A 25,383-nucleotide genomic window follows, 5' to 3' on the forward strand; every position below is an offset into this window, starting at 1 on the left:
CCAGAGATGGAGAAAACGAGATACAAGAGACATGGAGGCGTGGAGAGGGACAGAAAGGGAAAGACAACAGAGGATGAGTTGGAGAGTGACAGGTGGAGAGATGGAGAGAAAGACACAGAGACAGAGAAAGACAGAGGCAAAGAGACAAAGACTTAAGATACCCAGAGGCCCCAACCATCAGGGTTCCTGCCACCCTGACTCCCTTTAGCACCCAAATCCCCCTCTGGACCACTCTCTAGTACCCTCCTCCCACACCAGCACCCCTCAGGGCCTCCAGTTCAGGGCCTGCTCCCAAGCTGGGACAGGGGTCCCTAAGCCAGCATCCCTGGTGCCCCACGGGCCACCAGAGCCTCCTCTGGGACCCCAGAAATCTTCAGACTCCACCAACCCTTGGGAGCCAGCCCTTCTGCTCCCTCTGGATCTTGGGTCCAATGCACCAGCCTGGAGCTCTGCAGCCAGCCTCTCCCTCCAGGAAGACCTCCAGCTTCAACAAGCACCACAGGGACTTCCCTGGTGGTCCAGTGGGTAAGACTCTGTGCTCACAATGCAGGGCGCCTGGGTTCGATCCCTGGTCGGGGAACTGGCTCCCCGCATGCATGCCACAACTAAGAAGTCCACATGCCACAACTAAAGATCCCTCATGCAGCAACTAATATCATGTGTACTACAGCTAAGACCCAGTGCAGCCTAAAGAAATAAGTAAATAAATATTAAAAAAAAAAAAAAGCAGGGCTTCCCTGCTGACGCAGTGGTTGAGAGTCCGCCTGCCGATGCAGGAGACACGGGTTCGTGCCCCAGTCCAGGAAGGTCCCACATGCCACAGAGCGGCTGGGCCCGTGAGTCATGGCCACTGGGCCTGCGTGTCCGGAGCCTGTGCTCAGCAACGGAAGAGGCCACAGCAGTGAGAGGCTCGCATACTGCAAAAAAAAAAAAAAAAAAAATGCACCACAGACACTTTTTCTGCTCCTCCCACCCCACCCATCCCCTGCCAGCCACCTTGACCCCTCCAACTAGGAGGTTCTTGGCCAGCCCATCTCCTCCAGATGTGCCCAGAGTCAGCCCTGCCCCCTAATGTGAGGCAGATACCATTCCCTGGTTGGTGAGTGGGCGGCTGATCTGGGCAAGTGGGCAGACAGGTTGGGAGGGCTCACAGCTGGCCCCCAGCTCCCCACCGTCTCCCCAGGACCAAGCAAACGACCTTGCACATACCAGATGCCCAAAAATATCCATCAACGTGGAGGAAAAACACTGGAGAGCAGAGGCCCAAGCTTTTAGTGCAGGTCCATCTAGGAAAACTGAGGCACAGGATGCAGGCTTGAGGAGAGATATGACTGTCCAGGTTCAGGCAAGGGCCAGGTCAATTAGAGAAGCCTGAAGCTCTGAGAAGATAATACTCCCCTCTCAATGAGTTCCAGAGTTAGAACTGCCGTAAACCATAAAGAAGTTCAAGAGGGACTTCCCTGGTGGCACAGTGGTTAAGAATCCGCCTGCCAGTGCAGGGGACACGGGTTCGATCCCTGGTCCAGGAAGATCCCACATGCTGCAGAGCAACTAAGCCCACAAGCCGCAGCTACTGAGCCCGCGCACCACAGCTACTGAAGCCTGCACACCTAGAGCCTGTTCTCCACAACAGAAGAAGCCACCGCAGTGAGAAGCCCACGAACCACAACAAAGAGTAGCCCCTGCTCGCTGCAACTAGAGAGACCCCGTGCGCAGCAACGAAGACCCAACACAGCCAGTCTCCCTGAGAGTGCCCCCTCCCAGGATCAGCTGGTGCTGAGCTGGGCAGTGATTGGCTCAGAATTAGTCTGTGCAACAATGGAGTGCCCACTGTGCTCCAACCATTGTTTTAGGTGCTGGGAATATGGCAGAGAATAAAACAGACCAAATCCCTGTCCTCATGGAACTGAGATTCAAGTGGGGAAATAGATACAGATATTTCCATCAATGAAGGGATATAACAAAGGGTTTTGACATGAGGTAGAAGGGATTCTACTGTATGAGGTTGGGTATCAGGTCACTGGCTAAAACCTGAATAACAAGAATAAATGTTGAATCATGTTGTACATCTTGAATATACACAATTTTTATTTGTCAATTATACCTAAATAAAGACAGAAAAGAATACATTTTGAATGAATGAATGAATTTTTACAAGTCTGAACCTTATAGAAAATGCTCTGGCTGGTTCCCAGAGGCTGATACAAGTTATTTTAGCTATTAAGCCTGGTTATTAAGCTATTAAGCCTGGTTATTTTAGCTATTAAGCCTGGTTATTTTATTTCATTTCATTTCATTTTAGACCAGAGAAAGGTTTTTTGCAGGGCCAAGTAAGGAAAACCGGTGGCTTCTGCTACAAAAAACCCGAACTCAAGCCCAGTAATTTTATATGGCACGTGGAGGAACATTTTCTATTCATTTTCTGGTTTATGTAGTTATATTAAATGAGAGATTCGTTTGGATATGTAGAAGAAAAATATATATTTGGCCTGAACATCAAATCTACAGTCTCATGGATATAATAATAGCATTACAAATTTTGCTTAAAATAATAAGGCTTAAAAGGAAGAGCCCCGAGAGAAAACTATTCATTAAGTAATAGAAAGGTAATAAGTACATAGGGCAAAAAGTGGTGACAGGTAATTGTGAATGGCTGAAATTTCAGAATCAAAAACGATCAGTCTGGATTAAGATAAAGACAGAGGAGGAGGCTGAAGATCTCTGACTTTGAGTTTTGGAAAAATACAAATTCCAGAAAACAAGAAGCAGAGGGCTCAAAACTTGAAGCAGGGAATTCTAGAACAAGTGTAAGATGCCCCGCTTTGCCCCAGCAGGTGGTAGACTTGGATGATTTCTTCATCCTTCATTTTCATGAAGTTCTCACTAGGTGGTGAGGGTGGGAGGGGACAGTGTTTCAAGGTGAAGAAGAGGAGATACAAATAATTGAAACTTTGCTGCTTTGGAGGAGGCAGAAGGGAGGCCAAGAAAGGCAACATGAGGGATGTGACATCTGAGCTGGGACGGCAGGGAGAGGTTGGATTTCAACAGGTGCAGGAAAGGGAGTAGGGCTCGAGCACAGAGAAACCAGAGGGTGTGGCTGGGCGGGTGGCTTTCTCTGGCCTCGGGGTGTGAGAGACAAAGAGGCTGGAGGGGTGCAGGACCTTGAAGGCCAATCCCAGTGGCTGAGGGTTGACCTGGGGAGCAGTGGGGAGCCATGGACAGTGCTTGAGCAGGGAAGAAGCCCCCTGTTGGTTGACTTGTTTTTTGGCTTGTGGAATTTTACTTCCCCGACCAGGGATTGAACCCAGGCCCTCAGCAGTGAGAGCGCGGAGTCCTCACCACTGGACCACCAGGGAATTCCCGGTTGGTTGTTTTAAAGCACATTGGAGCTTATTTATTTTTTAGGGTTGTGGAGAATGTCCACATGGGTGACTAGCTGGATGTGGGTTTCGAGAGAACCGAGGAGGAGAAGAGAGGGTGTCAGCCCAGCTTCTCTGCCTTTAGAGAGATGGAGAAAAGGAAGGAGGAGCAAGTTGAGGGGCCCGGGGTTGGGGAAACACTTCCTGGCCACGCGACCTTGGGCAAGTCATGTGACCCCTGTAGGCCTCCATTCCTGACAGATAAAACGGGGGAGATGACCACAAGATGAGATGGTGTTTGCAGTGCGCTCAGCCCCATGCTTGGCGCAGAGCATGGGCTGGACAAACGACAGCACTTCAAGTTTGTGGTTTGATTTGGGCTATCCCAGCAGTTCTCGGCTGGGGCAGACCGTCCCTTCAGAGGACATTTGGCAATGTCTCAAGATACTTTTGATCGTCACACTGTGGAGTGAGAGATGCTACAGGGGTCTTTTGGGTGGAGGCCAGGAATGTTGCTCAACATCCTACAATGCACAGGACAGCCTCCACCACAGAGAATGATCCAGCCACAAATGTCAGCAGTGCCACAGTTGAGAAACTCTGGGTTACCTGGAGTCTAAAAGGCCTGTGGGCCATTCAGGGAGACACCCAGGAGGCAGCTAGGCCCATCAGGAGAAGTGCATCTGTGAGTCACCTGTACTGGGAAGACAGTGGATGCCAGCAGAGTGAGTCAGTGATGTTATTCCAGGAGTTGGACTGAGAAGAGGATGGGAAAGCAGAAGTGTTGATCACAACTGCACTTAGAAAGAGGACAGGCAGAGGCATGGGTCTGGAGGTGGAGATGGGTCACATCTGGGGGGCTGAGGAAGCATGGTAATAAGTTCCATCAGCTGTGCCAGAGGTCATGGAGCTCAGGCCGTAGCAAGAGACAGAACTGTGTGGTTACCAATTCACCAGAGTCTTTAGCCTGGCTCAATAGACTAAGGTCAGAGTGGGAGGGGAGGAAATGGAGGCAGTGGCCAGACCAGGGAGATGGTACCAAAAAGACATCTGGAAGTGGGTAAAGGTGGAGCATGGCATGGGTGCTGGGAAGGGCTTTTCCTGGGGCTCCAGAAGCTCACATAAGACTTTTTTTTTTAACATCTTTATTGGAGTATAATTGCTTTACAATGGCATGCTAGCTTCTGCTGTATAACAAACTGAATCAGCTATACATGTACATATATCCCTATATCTCCTCCCACTTGCATGGGCGTGGAGAGGGACATCCTCCCTATCCCACCCCTCTAGGTGGTCACAAAGCACTGAGCTGATCTCCCTGTGCTATGCGGCTGCTTCCCACTAGCTATCTGTTTTACATTTGGTAGTGTATATATGTCCATGCCACTCTCTCACTTCGTCTCAGCTTACCCTTCCCCCTCCCCATGTCCTCAAGTCCATTCTCTACATCTGCGTCTCTATTCCTGTCCTGCCCCTAGGTTCTTCAGAACCTTTTTTTTTTTTTTGGATTCCATATATATGTGTTAGCATACGGTATTTGTTTTTCTCCTTTGACTTACTTCACTCTGTATGACAGACTCTATGTCCATCCACCTCACTATAAATAACTCAATTTCATTTCTTTTTGTGGCTGAGTAATATTCCATTGTATATATGTGCCACATCTTCTTTATCCATTCATCTGTCGATGGACACTTAGGTTGCTTCCATGTCCTGCCAATTGTAAGTAAAGCTGCAATGAACAATGTGGTATACGACTCTTTTTGAATTATGGTTTTCTCAGGGTATATAGTGGGAGTGCTGGGTCGTATGGTAGTCCTATTTTTAGTTTTTTAAGGAACCTCCATACTCTTCTCCATGGTGGCTGTATCAATTTACATTCCAACCAACAGTGCAAGAGGGTTCCCTTTTCTCCACACCCTCTCCAGCATTTGTTGTTTGTAGATTTTCTGGTGATGGCCATTCTAACTGGTGTGAGGTGACACCTCACTGTAGTTTTGATTTGCATTTCTCTAATATTAGTAATGTTGAGCAGCTTTTCATGTGTTTCTTGGCCATCTGTACATCTTCTTTGGAGAAATGTCTGTTTAAGTCTTCTGCCCATTTTTGGATTGAGTTGTTTGCTTTTTTGATATTGAACTGTATGAGCTGCTTGTATATTGTAGAGATGAATCCTTTGTCAGTTGCTTCATGTGCAAATATTTTCTCCCATTCTGAGGGTTGTCTTTTGGTCTTGTTTATGGTTTCCTTTGCTGTGCAAAAGCTTTGAAGTTTCATTAGGTCCCATTTGTTTATTTTTGTTTTTATTTCCATTTCTCTAGGAGGTGGGTCAAAAAGGATCTTGCTGTGATTTATGTCATAGAGTGTTCTGCCTATGTTTTCCTCTAGGAGTTTGATAGTGTCTGGCCTTACATTTAGGTCTTTAATCCATTCTGAGTTTATTTTTGTGTATGGTGTTAGGGAGTGTTCTAATCTCATTCTTTTACATGTAGCCGTCCAGTTTTCCCAGCACCACTTATTGAAGAGGCTGTCTTTTCTCCATTGTATATTCTTGCTTCCTTTATCAAAGATAAGGTGACCATATATGCATGGGTTTATCTCTGGGCTTTCTATCCTGTTCCATTGATCTATCTTTCTGTTTTTGTGCCAGTACCATACTGTCTTGATTACTGTAGCTTTATAGTATTGTCGGAAGTCCAGGAGCCTGATTCCTCCAGCTCCGTTTTTCTTTCTCAAGATTGCTTTGGCTATTCAGGGTCTTTTGGGTTTCCATACAAATTGTGAAATATTTTGTTGTAGTTCTGTGAAAAATGCTATTGGTAGTTTGATAGGGATTGCATTGAATCTGTAGATTGCTTTGGGTAGTATAGTCATTTTCACAATGTTGATTCTTCCAATCCAAGAACATTGTGTATCTCTCCATCTGTGCATATCATCTTTAATTTCTTTCATCAGTGTCAGTTTTCTGCATACAGGTCTTTCGTCTCCTTAGGTAGGTTTATTCCTAGGTATTTTATTCGTTTTGTTGCAATGGTAAATGGGAGTGTTTCCTTAATTTCTCTTTCAGATTTTTCATCATTAGTGTGTAGGAATTCAAGAGATTTCTGTCATTAATTGTGTATCCTGCTACTTTACCAAATTCATTGATTAGCTCTAGTAGTTTTCTGGTAGCATCTTTAGGATTCTCTATGTATAGTATCATGTCATCTGCAAACAGTGACAGCTTTACTACTTCTTTTCCGGTTTGGATTCCTTTTATTTCTTTTTCTTCTCTGATTGCTGTGGTTAAAACTTCCAAAACTATGTTGAATAAGAGTGGTGAGAGTGGGCAACCTTGTCTTGTTCCTGATCTTAGTGGAAATGGTTTCAGTTTTTCACCATTGAGGACGATGTTGGCTGTGGGTTAGTCATATATGGCCTTTATTATTTTGAGGAAAGTTCCCTCTATGCCTACTTTCTGGAGGGTTTTTATCACAAATGAGTGTTGAATTTTGTCAAAAGCTTTCTCTGCATCTATTGAGATGATCATATGGTTTTTCTCCTTCAATTTATTAATATGGTGTAGCACGTTGATTGATTTGCGTATATTGAAGAATCCTTGCATTCATGGAATAAATCCCACTTGATCATGGTGTAGGATCCTTTTAATGTGCTGTTGGATTCTGTTTCCTAGTATTTTGTGGAGGATTTTGCATCTATGTTCATCAGTGATATTGGCCTGTAGTTTTCTTTTTTTGTGACATCTTTGTCTGGTTTTGGTATCAGGGTGATGGTGGCCTCGTAGAATGAGTTTGGGAGGGTTCCTCCCTCTGCTATATTTTGGAAGAGTTTGAGAAGGATAGGTGTTAGCTCTTCTCTAAATTTTGATAGAATTCGCCTGTGAAGCCGTCTGGTACTCACAGCAGACTTTAAGGGGCAGAGATGAAAAGAAGAGAAATTCCCTCATATACTCTTTTTTTTTTTTTTTTTTTTTTGCAGTACGCGGGCCTCTCACTGTTGCGGAGCACAGGCTCCGGACGCGCAGGCCCAGTGACCATGGCTCACGGGCCCAGCAGCTCCGCGGCATGTGGGATCTTCCCGGACCGGGGCACGAACCCGTGTCCCCTGCATCGGCAGGCGGACTCTCAACCACTGCGCCACCAGGGAAGCCCCTCCCCTCATATACTCTTGATGGGGATGTAAAATGGTACAGCCACCATGGAAAAACAGTGTGGTGATTCCTTTTTTTTTTTTTTGTACAGCAGGTTCTCATTAGTTATCCATTTTTTACATATTAGTGTATATATGTCAATCCCAATGGTGGTTCCTTTTTTGAGGAATAGAATTACCATATGAACTCTCTAATTTCCACTCCTAAGTATATACCCAAAAAACCTGAAAACAGGGACTCAAACACATACATGAACACAGATGCTTATACCAGCATTATTCACAGTAGCCAGCCACTTGAGACCATTTTTTCCAAACCAACCAAGGCCATCTCTCCCAACTCAAAGCCTTTGCACTGCTGTTCCTTCTGCCTAGAATTCTGTTCCCTCTCAGGGGTGACTCATCTCCCACCTGGGCAGAATCTTAGTGACCTAGTTACTGTGGAGAAGGCGAAATGAGCAGTAAAGAACAAGGTGTCCTTTCTGGCCTTTGTCTAGTGTGACCCAGCCCCCACCCTTCCTCTGCAAACACCTGTCTCCATTTCCCCATAGTTCCGGGAGGATTAATTTCCACCTCCCTGCATCAGGGCCCAGGGACACAGTATATGTGAAATAGAGGGTAAACGATACCACTGACATCCGCGGATACTTCATTCTACCTCCCTTAAGTCAATCAGACTCTCTCCTCCCACACCTTAGACAATTAAATGCTCTCCTATCCCTCAGCTGAACAAACTCCAATCTCCTGTTTCTCATCCAATTAGACTCCGCCCCCTTCCCCCCCTCACTCCTAGCCCTCAGCCAGTCAGACTCTGCCCTCCCTCTCTTCAGCCAATCAGACACTCTCCTGCTTCTCAGACAACCAGACTCCACCTTCCTGCCCCTTGGCTAATTAAGCTACTCACCTAATCCTCAACCAGTCAGACTCCCATATCCTACTTCTCAGCCAATTAGACTCTTCCTGTCTCTCCACCTAACCAATTACTTCCACCTTCCTGTCCCTCAGCTAATCTGGCTCAGCCCGCCCCCTCCCCACCTCAGCCTGTCAGAAACAACCTTCTTGTCCCTCAATCAATAAGAATGCCCCTTTAGGTGAAGCCCGCAGTAGGCCTGGCTCTGCCAGTTGCCAGCTCTGTGGACTGGAGTGCTCTTCTTAGCATCTCTGTGTCTCATTCTTCTCTACTGTAAAACGAGGACAGTCATCTCCTTCCCTGTTGGGGTGGTCCCGAGACTCCAACCTGAAAAGTAGATTCTCCCTTATATGTTGTATACATATGTGTTAATATTTCTCCTCTCTCCCTCAAATCCCCAAAAGCTGTTGCCTCTACTAGAATACCCTTTCCTGCCAGACAAACTCCTATTCATCCTTCAAAACCCAGCTGCAGCAGCCCTTCCTCCAGGAGCCTTTCTGTGCTCCTCTCCCATGCTGTACTCAAGCTCCCACTGTGGACCCTCCCAGCTAGCCTGGGACTAGGTCTTTTGGGACCCCAGAATCTCCCAGCATGAGACTGGGCATAGACTATTGCTGCCATTTGAATAACTGCTGACCAACTGAGTCCATGAACAAATCAATTTTAATACTGATTATCTGGAGAGGAAACCCAGAATTGGACTTTGGGGGAAATCATTAAATCCCTTAATATCAAGTACCAAATCATGAATTCATTTTTTCAGTGGAGACTGAGAGCGACAGCTTTCACCAGATTTTGACAAAAAAAGGGGATTAAGGACTTTGTTTTACAAATTGGAGCCCCACAGAGGGCCAGTGACTTGCCCAAGGTAACACTGCCTGGTGGTGAAAACAGAGTCAGGATATTAATTCCTGTGACCCATCTGAGAGTTCTGGGACTTGGATGCCCAGTGTGAAAAAAAGCCTTCACACTCATCATCCAATTTAGGAGGAAAGAAAATTCATATTTATAATGAAGAGCCAAGTGGTCACTCAGTTGACAGATGTTTATTGAACACCTGAATGCTGTGTGCCAGGCACTGGTCTCAGCCCTGAGGATGCAGCGCTGAGCAGGACAGGTCCCTGCCCTCCTGGAGTTTCCATCCAAGTGGGGAAGGCAGCAGTAATTAAACAAATGAATAAGATAATGTCTGGTAAGAATCTTAGTAAATAGGATGTTCTCTCAGGGAAGGACTGGGAACCTAGTTTAGATAAGGTGGTCAGAGCTAGGCCTCTAGGAGGAAGTTATGTTTGAATGATCCCTGAATGATAGGAAGATATGAAGTAGACTGTTCCAAGCAAAGTGAACAGCAAGTGCAAATGCCCTGGGACTGAGTGAGGGTGGCATCCTCACGGAGCAAGAGGCCAGTGGGCTGGAGCAGGAAACGCACTAGGAGAGGAGATCAGAGGTGGGGGAAGAAGTCAATTGTGAAGATTCTAGTGTATGCAAGGCAGAAATGAGAGGGAAGCAGGGTGGGTGCCTCAAGGCAGAGGGACCTGCAGGAGCCAATGCCTAGAGGCCAGGAGGTGCCTGGTCCATGCCTGTTTGGGGGCCCAGAAGTCACCCTGCTTTCAGCTGTGCTGATATAAACTGTAGAGCAGGAAGGGAGTGAACAGTTTGCGGCAAAGTTGACCTCTGCCAGGGAATCTGTTGTTGTTCTTGACCGCAGGCCATCCTAGGCTGATTCAGCAAGATTCTGTGTTGTCAAAGGTCAGCTCCCCAAAGAACAAAGCAACACAGCAGCAAACGCCTCCCCACAAGAGGACCTGCCTTATGGACCTCACCTCACTAGCTTCCAAAGGGGTTAAACTTCAGGAAACCTCAAAAATGCTTGCAGGCTGGATCTAGCCACCAATTGCTATGTGACTTTTGGCAAGTTACTTCACCCCTTTGAGCCTGAGTCGACCACTTTTTTGCGTGACTCATCTGTAAATCAAAGGCTTCATACGTGCTCCATTGTCTGCCTACATTACCACACTCATTTTTCACATTAAGGTTGGGACTCAGATTATAAAGAGAGATGGAGGTTCAGAGTATAACTTGCCCAAGTTGGGAGTTAAACTAGATCTGTCAGATTCCAGGGATGGTGAGGCTATGGGGGTCCAAACCAAAGACCCTCCTTAGGAAGTGTCTGGCTCCCAGTGGCCACTAAGCAGATGGGAACTATCCTATGGTTATTAACCTCAGGATGGTGTGACACCACCTCTCCCAGCCTCAGTTTCCTTGGCTGCAAAATGGGGACTTAGAATTCTCTCTTCACTGGCTTTGGGAGGCATTAGAGATATCAAATGTGTAAAAATAAATGGTGGGGTTTGGTGATTTCTCAAAAAGTTAAAAGTAGAGTTACCCCATGACCCAGCAATTCCACTCCTAGATATAGACCCCAAAGAATTGAAAACTGTACTCAAACAAGTGCATGTGCAGGCATGTTCCTAACAGCACTATTCACAGTAGCCAAAAGTGGAAACAACCAAAATGCCCATCAAATGATGACTGGATAAACAAAATATCAAATATCTATAGATTAGAATATTACTCAGCCATAAAAAGGAATGAAACCCTGACACACGCTACAACGTGGATGAAACTCAAAAAGCATTATGCTGAGTGAAAGAAGCCAGACACAAAAGGTCACATACTGTATGATTCCATTTATATAAAATGTCCAGAGTAGGTAATTCTTAGAGACAGGAAGCAGATTGGTGGTTGCCAGAGGCTGGGAAGGAGCGAGGAAGAGGAAACGGGGAGTGATTACTTAATCAGTATGAGGTTTCCGTCTGGGGTGATGAAAACGTTTTGGAACTAGATAGAGATGATAGTTATACAAGATTGTGAATGTACTAAATACCACTGAATTGTTCACTTTGAAATGATTAATATTATGGTACATGAATTTCACCTCAATAATAAATAAATTAGATATAAATGGTGGGAAGCAGGTTGATGTGATTTCATATCACCCATACATTTGCTACAAGCATAAGATAGATACATTATTATTCCCATTTTAGAGATAGAAAACTCAAGGCACAGAGAGAGGAGGTGCTCCACCCAGGGAGTGGGGAAGTCTGAATTGGACCTGGGGTCTCTCTGACCTCAAGCAGTTTGCACTCCTCTGCCTGGGAGCCATGCAGGTGATAGATACCCACAGTGAGATCTTGACCCTGGAAGCACAGGTGACTCAGCAAGAAGGCAAACAGAAGAACACAGGATATTGGCTAGCTTGACCTGGTTCTTTTCCTCTGGCCCAGGAGAACCAAGCCAGGGAGACCCAGAGCTAAGGGGCTGTCCTTTGTCCAGGCAGAAAACCTTTGTTATTGTCACCTCTCTGTTCCCAGTCCTGGGCTGAATGCCCCAAGAAGACTCATCCCTGGAGCCAGCACTCAAGGAGCTCCTAGTCTGGAGAGTATGGAGTTTGACATAAACACTCACAGACTCTTGGTGTCAGGGCTGAACCAGAGAAAGGACTCTGGAGCTGGGAAAGGCAAGAAGAGAAAGCCTGAGGAGAAGGGAAGTCTTCCTGGATACTGGGGATGGGTTTTGAAGTATGTATAGGAGTCCACTGGGTTGAATGAAAAAGTTTGTACTTTACACACTCACATACTTTACTAGGGAAAATGCAAAGTAATATGAGCCCTGGAGAGGGGAAATTAGTAAATATATGGCAAAATTATATAGGTATTTATCCACTTAGAGGAATATATCCCAATGGTTTTCTTGCAAAAATAAGAAAAGATGAATGAACAAGGTTATTCATAGCAGCACCATTTAAACTGTCAAAAGACTGGAAATGTCCGTATGTCCAACAGTAGGGCATGGTCGAATAAACAAATTGTGGCACAGCCACATGATGGAGTACTATGTAGCTGTAAAAAGGAATGAGGAAGAGCTCCGTATATCAGTGTGGAAAGATCTCCAGGAAGCAGTGCTAAATGGAAAAACAGCAAAATGGAATCTATCTATCTATCTATCTATCTATATACATATATATATATACACATATATGTGTGTGTATATATATATATGTATATATATATGGAGAGAGAGAGAGGGAGAGAGAGAGTAAACCATGAAAAAAATTGTAAATTGCTATCTGAGAGGAAGGGAAAGAACATGATGGAGGGTACTGGAATAGAAGCTAGATGTCTCTCTATATATCTTATTCTGTAGATTTGACTTTGGAACCATTTAAGTATTTACATAATTCTAAAATAATATTAGATTTAATAAATAATTTCCTCACTTCACACCCATTAAGATAACTAATATAAAAAAAGAAAATAACAGGGCTTCCCTGGTGGCGCAGTGGTTGAGAGTCTACCTGCCGATGCAGGAGACACGGTTTCGTACCCCGGTCCGGGAAGATCCCACATGCCGCGGAGCGGCTGGGCCCGTGAGCCATGGCCACTGACCCTGCGCGTTCGGAGCCTGTGCTCCGCAACGGGAGAGGTCACAGCAGTGAGAGGCCCGCTTACGCAAAAAAAAAAAAAAGAAAAGAACAAATGTTGGTGAGGATGTGGAGAACTTGGAACCCTGTGCACTGTTGGTAGAATGTAAAATGGTGCAGCCACTATGGAAAACAGTATGGGAGTTCCTCAAAAAAGTAAACATACAATTACCACATGACCCAGCAATTCCACGTCTAGGTGTATACTCAAAAGAAGTGAAAGCAGGAACTTAAATAGATATTTGTACACCCATGTTCATAGCAGAACTATTCACAATAGTCATAAGTGGAAACAACCCAAATGTCCATCAACAGATGAATGGATAAACCAAGTGTAGTATATCCATACAATGGAATATTATTCAGCCTTAAAATGGAAGGAAATGGTGGCACATGCTACAACAGTGATGAACCTTAAAGACACTTTGCTAAGTGAAATAAGCCCGTCACAAAAGACAAATATTATATGATTCCACTTATATGAGGTCCCTAGAGCAGTCAAATTCATAGGGAAAGAAAATAGAATGGTGAGTGCCAAGGGCTGGGGGAAACTGGAATGGGGAGTTAGTGTTTAATGAGGACAGAATTTCAGTTGGGGAAGATGAAAAATTTCTGGAGATAGATGTGGTGGTGATGGTTGTACAACAATGTGAATGTACTTAATGCCACTGAACTGTACACTTAAAAACGGTTAAAACTGTAAAATCTATGTTATGTATATTTAACCCCAATAAAAAAAGGTAAAGTGGCATTACCTTATTTGAATGACCCAGTTAGTCTAAGTTGCATTTGTTATAGTACAATATTCAGAGATATTTTTAAATGGGGGTGGTGGAATAGTGAGGTGAATTTTTCAATAATAATAACAGTTATTATAATAATATAAATCCTGTTATTTGAGATGTTTTCTAATCCCACATTTTTTCTAGTCACATAATTATAATGCACAATCTTATCATGAGGTGTTTTTTTTATTGTTGTTACGGTTTTAAAAAAAATAAAAACTTTCTGTCCTCCAAAAGAAATTTCCTAAAAATCAAAAGCTTCAGGTTAGGGGCAAAACTACAAAATGAAACTATTTCAAGAGACAATTATGGGACAATAATTTGATGGCGCGTTCCCAATGGGATATACCCAAAAGACAAAAAAAAAAACCAGAAAAAAAAGCCTTAAATGGATTTTCAACAATCACATTGTTTAAGGTACTGTTGTTATGTTATTCTGAGATGATATGTATGTATTGTGGGGGACTGGGGCCAGTAGGGAAGACTTGACTTGGACTAGTACCCCAGATGCAGAAATAATAAATGACTGTGAGTCTGGACTCATCCAGGACATGGAGTCTGACCGTAACAGATTATCCTGTGGGCTGACCCTCTGCTGGGGAGGCTGGGGCAGTCAGGTGGATGAGCAGAAATGACTCTGCTTATTGAATGCTTTCCACACGCTGGCATGGTCCTAAACATTTTGCATGTATCTCCTTGTTTAACTCTCACAAAAACCCTATGAGTTTGGTACTATTATCCCATTTCAGAGATGGACAAAATGAGGGCTCAAGACTAAGGCTCTCTCTCTAGCTAGTAAGAAACAGTGTGAGAATAGGAATCTGGGTGGGACGGCTCAGCAGGGGTCAGCAAACTTTATTTAACGGCCACAAGAATCCAAATGAAATGAAACCACTACCCAGAAAGGTATCTGCACCCCATGTTCATTGATGCATTATTTACAATAGCCAAGACAGGGAAACAACCTAAGTGCCTCTCAATGGATAAAGAAAAGGTGATATGGATAGATAGATAGATATAAATATAAATAAATATACAATTCAGCCATTAAAAAATAAGGAAGTCCTGCCATTCGCAACAACCTGAATGGAAGTTGATGGCATTATGCTATGTAAAATAAGTCAGGCAGAGAAAGACAAATACTGTATGGTCTCGCTTACATGTGGAATTTAAAAAAGAAAAAGAAATAAACATATAGAAGCAGAGTAGAATGGTGGTTGCCAAGGGCTGGGGATGGGGGAAATGGGGAGATGTTGGTCAAAGGGTACAGACTTCTAGTTATAAGATAAATAAGTTCTGAGAACCTATCATACAGCATGGTGACTATAGTCAACAATTTTGTATACTTCAAAGTTGCTAAGGGAGTACACCTTAAAGTTCTCACCACAGACACAAAAAAAATAAATATGTGAAGTAAGGCGATGGATGTGTTAACTACCCTTATTGTGGTAATCATTTTGCAATACATTCATATAACAAATCATCACGTTGCACACCTTAAACTTATACAATGTTATATGTCAATCATATCTCAATAAAGCTGGAGGTGGGGGATGCACAGAGTAAGTATTTTCAACTTATCAAGACAAATGGTCTCCATCACAATGACTCAACTCTGCCAGTAGAGCATGAAAATAATCATAGACAGTATGTAAACAAATGGGAGAGGATGTGTTCCGATAAACTTTCATTTTACATAAACAAACTGTGCTACATCCATAGAATGGACTATTATTCAGCCATATAAAGGAATGATTCATAATAAAATGCATTGATTCACGCTACAATATGAATGAAACTTGAAAACTTTATGCTCAATGAAAATAAAGCCAGACACAGAAAGTCACATATTGTTTGATTCCATTTATATGAAATGACCAGAATAGGTAAATCCACAGAGACAGAAAGCAGACTGGCAATTGCCAGGGGCTGGTAGATGACAGAAAGTAACTGCTTAATGGGTACAGGGTTTTATTTTGGGGTGATGAAAATTTTGGAACTAGATTAGATATAGGTGATGGTCGTACAAAATCGTAAATGTACTAAATGCCACAGAATTGTACACTTTTAAATGGTTCACTTTATGTTAGGTGGATTTCACCTTGAAAAAAAAAAACTGTTTACAAAACAGATAGTCAATCCATAGGCTGTGGTTTGCCCAGTTTTGCTTTAAAACATCTCTTCTATGTGGCACATATATACAATGGAATATTACTCAGCCATAAAAAAGAATGAAACTGGGCTTCCCTGGTGGCGTAGTGGTTGAGAGTCCGCCTGCCAATGCAGGGGACACGGATTTGTGCCCCGGTCCGGGAAGATCCCACATGTCATGGAGCAGCTGGGCCCGTGAGCCATGGCCGCTGAGCCTGCGCGTCTGGAGCCTGTGCTCCGCAACAGGAGAGGCCACAGCAGTGAGAGGCCCACGTACTGCAAAAAAAAAAAAGAATGAAACTGAGTTATTTGTAGTGAAGTGGATGGACCTAGAATCTGTCATACAGAGTGAAATAAGTCAGAAAGAGAAAAACAAATACCGTATGCTAACGCATATATATGGAATTTAAAAAAGCGGTACTGGTGAACCTAGTGATAGGGCAGGAATAAAGACGCAGATGTAGAGAATGGACTTGAGGACACAGTGTGGGAAGGGGAAGCTGGGAGGAAGTGAGAGAGTAGCATTGACATATATACACTACCAAATGTCAAATAGTTAGCTAGTGGGAAGCTGCTGCATAGCACAGGGAGATCAGCTCGGTGCTTTGTGACCACCTAGAGGGGTGGGATAGGGAGGGTGGGAGGGAGGCTCAAGAGGGAGGGGATATGGGGATATATGTATACATATAGCTGATTCATTTCGTTGTACAGCAGAAACTAACACAACATTGTAAAGCAATTATACTCCAATAAAGGTGTGAAAAAATTAAAAAATAATAAAAACATCACTTTATGTTAGGTGAATTTCACCTTGAAAAAAAAACAAAAAATATTGTTTACAAAACAGATAGTCAATCCATAGGCTGTGGTTTGCCCAGTCTTGCTTTAAAACATCTCTTCAATGTGGCACATATATACAATGGAATATTACATCTCTTCACAAAACCCAGAGCTGAATTTTAAAATGTAGGCATATACAAAACATGGAAACAACCTAAATGTCCATCGACAGATGAACTGATAAAGAAGAAGTGGTACATATATACAATGGAATACTACTCAGTCATAAAAAGGAATGAAATAATCCATTTGCAGCAACATGGATATGACTAGAGATTATCATACTAAGTGAAGTAAGTCAGAGAAAGACAAATACCATATGATATCACTTATATGTGGCATCTAAAATATGGCACAAATAACCTATCTACAAAACAAAAACAGACTCACAGACATAGGGAACAGACTTGAGGTTGCCAAGGGGAATGGGGGTGGGGGAGGGAAGGACTGGGAGTTTGGGATTAGCAAATGTAAACTGTTATATATAGGATGAATAAACAAGGTCCTACTGTATAGCACTGGGAACTATATTCAGTATCCTGTGATAAATCATAATGGAAAAGAATATTTTAAAAAAGAACGTCTCAGGACTTCCCTGGCATTCCAGTGGTTAAGACTCCACACTACCACTGCAGGGTGCACAGGTTCAATCCCTGGTCAGGGAAATAGGACCCCACATGCCATAAGGTGTGGTCAAAAAAAAAAAAAAGAATGTCTCTATGTGTATAACTGAGTCACTTTGCTGTACAGCAGAGATTGGCACGACATTGTAAATCAACTATATTTCAATTTAAAAAATTAAATTTAAAAAAAATGTAGGCATATAAAATCTTATCTCAGAGACCTGCACACAAGTTTTTATTATTATTACCAGGGTCTTCATTATTATTATCATTACTGTTACCAAAATGAATGTTATTAACTCTGATCTTGGCCCCAAGCCCAGCCCTGCCCCGCCCCAAGTTCCTTTTCCTCTGGCCTCTGGCCTCGATCCCAGGTTCACTTCAGATCCAAAGCCCAGGGTTCTGTCTCTCTGTGCCAATGCTACCTCCATTAGAGATGACCCCAGGCCCTGGGTACTCTTATGAGACCCCTGGTCTGTCTGCAGCCTGGAGGGGCCTTGGCATATCCTGGCAGTGGGCCTCATGAAGTGGGAGGGAAGCAGGGGCGGGAAATGACTCATCATGGGAATCCCAGCCTTTGTGCTGCCTCCCAGGCCCAGCCAAGACCAGGTGCGTTGGTGTGTGGGTGTCTGCATGTGTGTGTTTCAGAGCCTAACCTCAAATTGACCCCACATCCTCAATCAGGTCTATGGTGTACTCAACAGTCACTCCCTGCTACCCATCTGGTCCCTGACCTGTGGTGGGCATTTCTGGACATCCCAAGAGAATTCAACATCTCCTAGTCTGGGGGACATGGAACCAGACAGAGAAACTCTAGACCTTGTATGGACAGATCTGGGTCAAAGGTAGGAATCCTGGGCTAGGGAGCCAGAATGGGAGAAGTGGGGAGCCAGGGGTAATCAAGGAGCCTTCCTGAAGGAAGGGTCCTACCCAAGAAGGTCACAAATCCCAGATAGACCCTGAGGGAAATGTTGGCTGGCCATGACATGTCCCTGACTCCAATACAACCCAGCTCCTACCACAAACTTCAGGCTTTAAACGGGTATCAAGGCTGCCCATCTGGCTGGCCCAAGAATTACTGGGTGTGAAGTTGCTCTGTAGCCAGTCTGCAAACACTTGCCCAGCATGAAGAGTCATAATTACTCTGACCCTGACCTAGCCACAGGATAGTGAAAACATGCACTGGGCTTGGAGTCTTCCCCAGGTTCTAGCTATGTGACCTTGCACAAGTTACTTAACATCTCTGAGCTCACCCTCCTGCTGGGTAAAATGAGCATAAATTGGCAGTTAAATAAAATTGTAAGGGTCTCTCCACAGCCACAATCAGTGGGAGAATCAGAGGGACAAACCCAAGGTCCATGATGCCACATCAGGGTCATTCCCAGACCAAGCAGACATTAGGTGAGGATCTCATGTGACAGTTACCCCGCAACATCCTGGGGGCTACCCCCTGGTGGATGTAGGGCCTGGATGAAGTTAAGGCAAGGGAGGCACAAAGACAGGATCAGAATTCCTGATTTTTCCTTTCACTTCTGGCTCCAAGATGTCTAAGCACAGCACTGCCCCTGACCCTGTCTTTATTAAAATGTTGATATTTGGTTCATCATGGATTTTTTTCTGCATTTCTTTTAGTCTTTTAAAGCATTGTGCTAGAATATTATTTATCTTGATGCTGAGATTTTCGGCACCACCTTAAATTTTACACCCTCACTCTCCTCACGCTAGTCCTGCACCGGATGGACACACAGCCCACATCTTCCACGTGGTTCTATCAGGCAGAGCCCCTGACCCCAAATCCTCAGAAACTGGGACATGGAGGAGGAGATTTCCTCAGAATCTCCTGGGGAGCAGCCTCTATTCATCCTCCTCTCTTAGCATCTAACTCTGTGAGCCCCTACTGTGTGTCCAGCTTTGTGCTAGGCCATGCTGAGTGCCCAGAAAGAGGACACTCAATATCTAAGTAGGTCCCCTGGGGAATCCCAGGCCTGGCTTAGCCTGGGCACTCCCAGGCCCGCCCAAGGCCCGCCCTGTGCTGAGTGCCCAGCCCGGTGGGTCTCCTGGAAATTCCCCAGGCTAGTTTCGAGATGGGAGGCCAACAGTGAAGTAATTTACACGGCAGCCCCAGCCATGATGAGCCCATCCCACCTGATGCTGGATAAAGAGGAGGAGGGCTCTCTTCAGCAGGACTTGGCCACAGGCACCAGAGGAAGAGGGAGGACCCCTCACTGCCAACCCAGGTGAGCCCAGAAGTCCGCTCCGGGGACAAAGCCAGGGTCCCAAACACCCCAGCCCAATTCCTGCTCTCAGCTACCTCGGGTAGCTTGGGATCAGGAGCTGGAATGAGATGAGAGATGACATCTTCAGGTCCCCCTACGCTACTTCAACAAAAACAATCCTCGGCCCCTGCACTCATCCTCTGCCTGAGGCTAAAGTGCTGGCATCAAAGAAAGCAGAGGCAGCGCCGAGTTCAGGCCTCTCCTTCTCTCCTCACCCTCATCACAGCCAGTCTTACCAGTCGGGCAGGCACCTGAGAGTCCCCTCTGGTGGCCAGAAGCAGCTACAGAACGATCACCGTAGGAAGGGTGGATTGCTGCATTAGCCTCAGTTTACCTCTCCTGGGGAATGGGCAGAGTTTGCTGGAATCTGAACTACCTAGTTTCCAGGCCACTCCTGCAATGCGCTTGGCTTACTGACCATTGACCTCACCCTGGGAGGAACAGGATAGGACGGGGGAAGCCCCTGAGACCCAGATGACGTTGAGCCAGGGCACTCTGTACCCACGCCACCACTGCCTCCCGCCCACAGCTCTGCAAGTGGCAGCCGTGTCATTCACCGCTGGACTTTGACAGTAGCCAAAGGCACTCTCAGTTCTCCATGCTTGTCTCCTTCCAGCTCTGCCAAAGTCTCCACTGAGGTAAACTGGATACTTCCCCTGGAAACTGGAAGCCCACAATGGTGGTCCAGGCTATCCTATGGATCCTGTACGGATTGCTGCTGCAGCCGGAGCCAGGCACAGGTAGGTCAAAAGGCAGAGGCCTGAGGCCAGGACTCTTATTTCAGCAGAAGTATACTGCTGCCCCTCTGTGTCCAGCCCTGTACAGGGTGAGGCTAGATCCAGGAGGCCCCAGTCTCAAGGAACCTCCAGTCTGGGAACACAGATGCTCCCAGCCCCATAGGATCAGGGCAAGGGCTGGGGGAAGAAACTGGGGCCAAAAGAGCAAAAATCAGGAAGGCTTCCTGCAGGAGGGGACATAGATCTAGGACAGGAAGAAGAATTTTACTTGGTGGTGAAGCAGGAAAGGACATTTTAGGCAGAAAGAAGAACAAAGTTAGAGAGGAATCACTGAGTGAACTGTCTGGAGAAGAACCTGAATTCCAGCAGTCAGCAGAGTGTAAGGATTAAGACTTCCTGTGTTCAAATCCTGCCTCTGCCACTTCCTAGCTATGTGATCTTAGGTAGATAATTTAACCTCTCCACGTTCATAGGGTCCTTGTGAAGATTAAATGGGTTGTTATATAAGTCACCTAGAATGGTACCTGGTACATAGTAAAGGTTTAATTATTCAACAACCCACCCCAGCTCTGAGTCCCAGACTTCTAAGTTCCAAGTTCAGCCATAGACATTTCTCCCACAAGGCACAGGCCCACCCTCCCCTGGACATCCTTTGAGACACCTTTCCCTCTAAAATTCCCCAAACCCCAATCCATCATGAAAAACGGTCCATCTTTCCCTCAAAATATCTGGAGAATCTGCCCACTCTTGTCCATCACAGCGTCACCATCCTGGCTTCAGCCACCTTCATTGTTTACCTCCAAACTCTCTCCCCTTCTCTACTCTGGTCCCCCCAAAATCTATTCTCCACACAGCACTCAAACGAGCAATCAGAATTCCAACCTGGCCATGTATCTCCCCTGCTCATGAACCTGCCATGGCTCCCCAGTGCTCGCTGATAGTCTAAGCTCCTTAACTTGTTGTCTGTGCCTCAGTTTCCTCACCTACACAAGGACAATGTCAGACATCATAAGATTGTCCAACGAAGGCAGGGGGCATTGAGAAGATGTAGAAACGGCAGGGGGAGGCTCAGTAACAGGTGGTGCTGGGCTGCTGGGCTAATACCATCCCTCCTCCTTCAGCGACCCTGCCCCTGCTCATGGACTCTGTCATCCAGGCACTGGCTGAGCTCGAGCAGAAGGCACCAGCCACCGAGGCTGGCCACACTGCCTCTTCATGGCTGCTGTCAGCCCAGGACTCTTGTGCCCACAACCCTCTCCAACACTTCTTGCTGGAGGAGCAGAGTCTCAAGACCACCATGCTGGATCCTCCTTCACTGAGCCCAGAGCTTCAAGACCTGACCATGGAGGTGGCGAGACATGGTGTGTGGGACGGGAAGGAATGCGGGGTGGTGCTGGCATCCGATGGCTCAACCGTGGCTGTGGAGCCTCTTCTGGCAGGGCTGGAGGCAGGGCTGCAGGGGAACAGGGTCGTAAACCTGCCCTTAGACAGCACGGGCACCCCTCCGGACGCTGGCGTCACCTTTCCTGACTTTGGAGCCACGGTTCCTGATGTAAGAGCCACCTCCCCAGGACTCAGGGATACCTCTTCAGATGTCACCTGGGCAGATGTCGGAGCTGTGTCTCCAAATGTTAGAGCCACAAATCTAGATGTCCAAGTCACCTCTCCAGATGTCCAAGCCTCCTCAGCAGATACCAAAGCCAAGTTCCCAACCACTGTGGACAGCCTCCTAGTGGTCACCCTGGCCAGAGACCTGGGCCTGAACTTCCTCCAGGGCCCTCAGACCTGGAGCCATTCACTGGGAACCGACGGTTGCTGGGACCAGCTCTCTCTTCCCCGGACCTTCACGCTCCTGGACGCTGAAGCATCAACCCTCACCACAGCCTTCCTCAATGGTGCCCTGGATGGGGCCCTCCTTGGAGACTACCTGAGCCGGTCCCCTGAGCCCCGGCCACCCCTCAGCCACCTGCTGAGCCAGTACTACGGAGCCGGGGTAGCAGGAGACCCAGGATTTCGCAGCAACTTCCGACGGCAGAACGGAGCTGCTCTGACTCCAACTCCCATTCTGACCCAGCAGGTATGGGGGGCCCTCATCCTGCTGCAGAGGCTGGAGCCAGCACACCCTCAACTTCAGGGTATGAGCCAAGAACAGCTGGCACAGGTGGCCACCCATGCTACCAAGGAGTTCACTGAGGCCTTCCTAGGTGAGAAGGGCCCCCACCCCCTGTAATGCTCCTTCTCATATATACAGACATTCTCAGTGCCCCACAGGTCAGGAGGATCTAGGACTGGGGGATTCCAGAGGGGGAAATAAGGGCTTTGGCTGGGAGGCCAACAGGACTAGGATGCTGTTAGATTTAGTTAAGTTAGATCCCAATGGGGGCCAGTGTGGTGTGAGACTGAACTGTCCCCAAATCTGGGAAGAGACTGAAGGGATGATCCTTATATGCGCTCTTAGTGTGGGAGGAGGCGGCAGGCAGAGAAACGCTTGCTTACTCCGGTGCTGGACTCTCTTCCTCTCAGGGTGTCCAGCCATCCACCCACGTTGCCGCTGGGTCGCGGCCCCGTACCAGGGCCGCCCGAAGCCACTGCAGCTGCCGCTCGGGTTCTTGTATGTACACCACACATACGTGCCCGCGTCACCCTGCACGGACTTTGAGCGCTGCGCCGCCGACATGCGCTCTATGCAGCGCTTCCACCAGTATACTCGCGGCTGGGACGACATAGGCTACAGGTGGGCGGCAACCTGCAAGTCGCTGGCAGGGCGGACCAAGTGGTGGTGCAGTGTAGAGCCTGGGGGCGCAGAGCCTGACTGAGGGGGGCGGGGTTTGGACCTGAGCCAAGCTGGCAAGGAGTTTAGGGTGGGTGGAGCCAGTGTGGAGAGGGGAGCGGCCTAGACTAGGATCCGGGCCTTAACATGGAGCAGAAATAGCTCAACAGTGGATTCCTGAGTTTGGGGTGGGAACTAGGAAAGGAGTCCGGACTTGGGAGAGGAGCAGGACCTGTGGTAGCGGCTGAGTCTGGGACGGGGCAGTGATGGGATATGACCTAAGACAGAAAAGGGCTCTGAATTGGGCAGGAGTTGGACTTGAGACAATGGGGAGGGAGCTGGGTAGAAAGAGATGAGGCCAATGTTGGGGGTAGATCCAGAGAAACGGGACGGTTTCTGGGGTGGCGTTAGGTCGGGGAGTGGGACACGGCTGGACGGCGTAGAGTCAGCGCGACCGGGCGGGACTTGGGGTGGCGGCGGCCCTTGGCACAGGTGCGGAAACTGGGGTAGAGGGCCAGATGAGAGACGGGGCCTCACGCCAAGTGGTGCATGCTTCCTTCTCTCCTCGCAGTTTCGTGGTGGGCTCAGACGGCTACGTGTACGAGGGCCGCGGCTGGCACTGGGTGGGTGCGCACACACTCGGTCACAACTCCCGCGGCTTCGGCGTGGCCTTGATAGGCAACTACACTGCGGAGCGGCCCACAGAGGCCGCGCTGCGCGCGGTGCGCGACGAGCTCCCGCGCTGCGCTGTGCGCGCCGGCTTCCTGCGGCCAGACTACGCGCTGCTCGGCCACCGCCAGCTCGTGCGCACTGACTGCCCGGGCGACGGGCTCTTCAACCAGCTGCGCACCTGGCCGCACTTCGACAAGGTGAGTCCCCGACGCCTGCACTACCTCGGCCTGAGGCCCATCTGTCCACACAAGCTCAGCACGGCCCCTGATCCCTGCCTGCTTGCCTAACCTCAGCAGGCCCCTCACTCCTTCCTGTAACCCTGTGCCCACACAGCCTCAGTCAGGACCCTGAACCCCCTTGCAGCTCGTCTGTTCAGGCAATCTAGACTCAGACTCCAGTCATTCTGCTTGCAATATAGCCTACCCACCCTGCCACTCTGTCTGCACAACCTCATCCCAGCCACCCAAACTTGCCCTCATCCTTGCCCCCTACCCAAAGCCCCGCCCCCACCCATCCACACAACACTGACCCAGACTGTGACCCTCTACAGAAAACCCTTTTACCTGCACAGCTTCTGTCCAGCCCCTAACCTAGTATTGCAATCCTCTGCTCAGACAATCTCAGAGTCTCAGAGAGACAATCCTCTCCTGAGGATGCTTGCTAGCCCCAGCCTTCCTGACCCTTGACGACAACTCTTACGCTGGAGCAATCCAGGCCCAGTCAGCACAACCTCAGCCTGATGACTGCACCCCAACCTCTGATCATGATCACAAAAACACCTCTATAACATTCCTGTGCTATCTAGCTGTACCTTCAAGCTACCACTCCGTTTCATTTGGCTGGCCTGCCGTTGGCATTGTACCTGCCCCCTCACTTTGGGCCCCTGTCCTCTTACCATCTAGGGTGCCACCATGAGGAAGGTAGACTCAGCCCCACGACCCCTCACCCACCCCACCGCCAAACCTCACACTCCCTTGTCTTTTTTAGAACGTGAAACCAAGAACTGCCAGGAGGGCCTCTAGAAGATCCAGGAGGACCTCTAGGTGATCCAGTAGGAGGCCACCTCCAACGATCCTGCTAGCCACAGACCTCCAATAAAGAGACCATGGGAAGAAAGCCTGTGTCTATGCATCATCTGCGTTTGCACGTTCTGTCTTAGTTTAGGGTTGCCCAGAAGCAGACCCTGGGACAAGGATCCTTGTCGATAAGTAGTCGTCTGAGCAGTGATCCCAGGACATATCAGCTGGGGAATAAGGAAGCGACACAGGGAAGGGAAGGCAGCTGGGAAAGGGTGCTTTATCCGGCATGTGGGTATGGGAGGCACGTGGAGCTCAATCCCACCAGGGACCTTTGGGGGAAAGTGTAGGTCACACACCGCAGAGTCATCCCACTCAAAGGGCAAGGCAGCTGGAGTACTGATCCTCCAACTTCCATAGTCATTGGCTGAGGGCTGCTCCCAGGGCAGTGTTAATGTGTTGGCACTTTGGGACTGCTTGTTGCACGGGCAGTGTGGACTCCACCTGTCAGAGAAAGTCCTCCAGCAAAAATGCAGGGAGTTGGGAGTGGGGCCAGTATGCAGTGAAGTGGTACAGGCTCAGAGATATGGTGGAACACAGGGAGACTCT

General features: G+C 47.3%; 1 protein-coding gene across 1 annotated transcript; it reads left to right on the forward strand.

Moving 5' to 3' along the window:
* Positions 1–20,139: 20,139 nt before the first annotated feature.
* Positions 20,140–24,862, forward strand: PGLYRP2 (peptidoglycan recognition protein 2). The gene is made up of 5 exons (XM_082836660.1): positions 20,140–20,319; positions 21,438–22,520; positions 22,840–23,050; positions 23,658–23,955; positions 24,746–24,862. The coding sequence occupies exons 1-5, from the start codon at positions 20,256–20,258 to the stop codon at positions 24,803–24,805; spliced, it is 1,716 nt and encodes a 571-aa protein (XP_082692786.1). The 5' UTR covers positions 20,140–20,255; the 3' UTR covers positions 24,806–24,862.
* The last annotated feature ends 521 nt before the right edge of the window (positions 24,863–25,383 follow it).

Source organism: Leucopleurus acutus, assembly GCF_964270905.1.
Source record: "Leucopleurus acutus genome assembly, chromosome: 3".
Lineage (NCBI taxonomy): Eukaryota > Metazoa > Chordata > Mammalia > Artiodactyla > Delphinidae > Leucopleurus > Leucopleurus acutus.